The sequence below is a fragment of the Lactuca sativa genome, chromosome 1 (assembly GCF_002870075.4).
Source record: "Lactuca sativa cultivar Salinas chromosome 1, Lsat_Salinas_v11, whole genome shotgun sequence".
In the NCBI taxonomy this organism is placed as follows: Eukaryota; Viridiplantae; Streptophyta; class Magnoliopsida; order Asterales; family Asteraceae; genus Lactuca; species Lactuca sativa.
The window spans coordinates 75,370,188-75,372,980 of NC_056623.2; the positions used below are offsets into that span (position 1 = coordinate 75,370,188).

Below are 2,793 nucleotides of genomic sequence, written 5' to 3' on the forward strand. Positions count from 1 at the left end.
GCATTGTGGCCTTAGACACACCCCTACTGGAAGGTAACTCACCTCACACTGCTGATGTCCTGCAGACTCAATCCCACACTGTTAAAGTCCTGCAGACCCAACCCCAGCTGCTGGATGACAGATTCCCGAACCGCAGTGGTACACGACGGCATGAGGCGGCAGCCACCACCTCACGGTGGTGGCAATGGTTCCTTTAGCTTCCTGAAGTCATACTTGCAGTTATAGTTATTAGACTTATCCAAGTGGGAGACTGTTGGATAAAGTGTCTAAGTCCATAACTATTTCTGGTATGTACTTGACCCGAACCGGCATTGTCCATTTGGGTTGCATGGCACCATGCAATTGGATAGACTAAATGAGAGAAATAACACTTGTGGTTTATTAATATATTATAAGTTCTAATATATTAATAATATTATTTAATTAGTTTGATCAAGAATTAATTTTAGAATTAATTAAGTGATCAAAAGATAACTAATTAAATATATGGGTTGATTATGTAAATCATCCATAACTTATATAGTGGGCTAAGAGGCTCCATGGATAATCAAGTGGGTTGAACCCATTGGATGCTCCATGGAGGCTCCATGGGAGTTACAAACCCATGGGTCATGGAAATGAAAAGTCATGACACATTAGGTTTTACATGGTGTAACCCTAAATGTGTCAACACTATATAAAGCTCATGTTTCTCCCAAAATCGGCTAGACATGCATGCTTGAGGGATAGAGCCAATTTTTTAGTGTTACACTTTCTTTCCAAGTTTACTCCATAGCATTTGGTGTTGTTTGAAGCATTTGAGGCATCACACTTGGGGTGCTAGGGTCACAAGGTTTCAAGGATCAAAATCAACAACAAGGTATGTAGTTCTATCTTTCATTTAAGTTAAAATTGTTCCCCATGTATGCTAGATAGGATCATAACCTTGGAAATCAACTTTGCATGAGAATTAGACAAACATAGATCCAAGGTTATTAGGGTTGCGTGTACACTTAGGAAGTGTTAGAATGCTCAAAACCCATCAGTCACAACATCAAAACGATCAAAGAATGGGAGAAGGAGCGGCGGACGACCTTACCAAAAACCTCCGGTCATGCAGAACCCACACAACGACGACCGCAGCGGCAGTCGCCGGTCTTGGTGGCGCTTCCAGCCTCCCTTCCGTCTCCGGCAGCAACAAAGATATTTGACAACGATGTGGTAGTGAAGCGGTAACACGAACGTCATGTCGACAGCTAAAACGCAAGGCAGCCCCGTGATGGTTTCCGGCATCTACAACGGCACTTGAGGAGTTGGCAGCCTCGGAAGTGAGGGTGGCAGGTGGAGAGGTTTTCCTTAGGGTTAGGGTTACCGAAAGGCTTTATACCCGATACCATCCCAAACTTAATCCCATAATGACACCTTTAGCCCCTCCCCTCCCATTTTCTTTCCAATCAAGGCCAATAAATTACCATTTAACCCCTCCTTTTGAAAATCTTAACAAGATAACTACGAATTTTACTAAACAGCCCCCGAATTCTAACATCTTTACAAGACTAATCCAAATTTTACCTTTTTAACCAAATCCATGGAGATCCCTTACAAATTAAGTCCCATAAACTATCCAACAGCCCCCAATATCTTAATTATGACATAATCAGCCCTTCCACCTCATTTCCTTTTAAATTAAATTCAAATAATTACCACAGAGCCCCTGTCTTCATTTTATAAAATGAGTCCCAAACTCACGCTTTTAACCCCAACTTCTAAAAATGTGACAATTAACTCGAACCCAACACCTTGCATATATAATTATTTATTTTAGGCTACCATCCGTTTATTAATTTATCTATTTAACTAATAAATAAACGGGTGTTACAAATTATTTTATTAAAATTTTAAAAACAAAATTTAAAAAATATATTAAATTGAATAAAATGGGCATAACAGTCTTTTTATCTTTGTTAGGACCGATAACACAACAAATTCATGTAATAAGGATGGTCCGAATTAAAAAAAAAAATTAAAGACTAAAACCATATTTTAATTTACTCAAATAAAAATAATATGAAATTGAAAAAAAAAAAAAAAAAAACTAACTAAAATAAATACACACTCGCACAGAAATGAAATTTACAGTTTTGACCTCACAGATTATCAATACTATCAAGACCAAAGTACCAACGCAAACATTTTCTACCCAGATTTTCAGTAACACAGAGAAAACGAAACGCCGCCAGGGTGAAAATGGTCAATTGGAGCTGGACCTCTGCCCTAATCGGAGCAGCAACGGCAACCGCCACAGCAGCACTGATGTCGGCAAAGCCGAAAGATCCGACGTTCCACCTCGTTTCCATCAACATCACTTCCTTCAAGCTCAGCCTCCCGTTGGTCGACGCCGAGGTCGTCCTCACCGTCCACGTAACAAACCCCAACGCCGTCCCTATCCACTACTCCTCCACCGAGATGTCGATTTTCTACGCCGGATCCTTGCTCGGCACCGCTAAGGTCTCTGCGGGATCCCAACCACCAAAATCCTGTCAGCTCCTCCATCTTCCGGCACGGCTGAATAGCATGGAGCTGGCACACCACCCGGTGCAGGTACTGGCGGACTTGAGGCGGCGGGAAATGGTGTTGGATGCGACGGTGGATATTGAAGGTGTGGCCAGGGTTGGGTGGTGGGGACATAGGTTTAAGGTACACGTGGATAGTCACGTGACGGTTGATCCTGTGTATCTTGATGTTGTTGATCAGGAAAATAAATCAGATTTGGATTTATTTGTTGCTTAATAAATGGTAATGTTAATTGATGTA

The 2,793-nt window shown here is 41.3% G+C and overlaps 1 protein-coding gene across 1 annotated transcript; it reads left to right on the top strand.

Moving 5' to 3' along the window:
* Positions 1–2,144: 2,144 nt before the first annotated feature.
* LOC111918497 (uncharacterized) lies at positions 2,145–2,793 on the top strand. Its single transcript, XM_023914156.3, has one exon. The coding sequence runs from the start codon at positions 2,227–2,229 to the stop codon at positions 2,767–2,769; it is 543 nt and encodes a 180-aa protein (XP_023769924.1). The 5' UTR covers positions 2,145–2,226; the 3' UTR covers positions 2,770–2,793.

Coding starts and splice junctions, on each gene's coding strand:
- LOC111918497 (XM_023914156.3), top strand. CDS start 2,227: ATGGTCAATTGGAGCTGGACCTCTGCCCTAATCGGAGCAGCAACGGCA.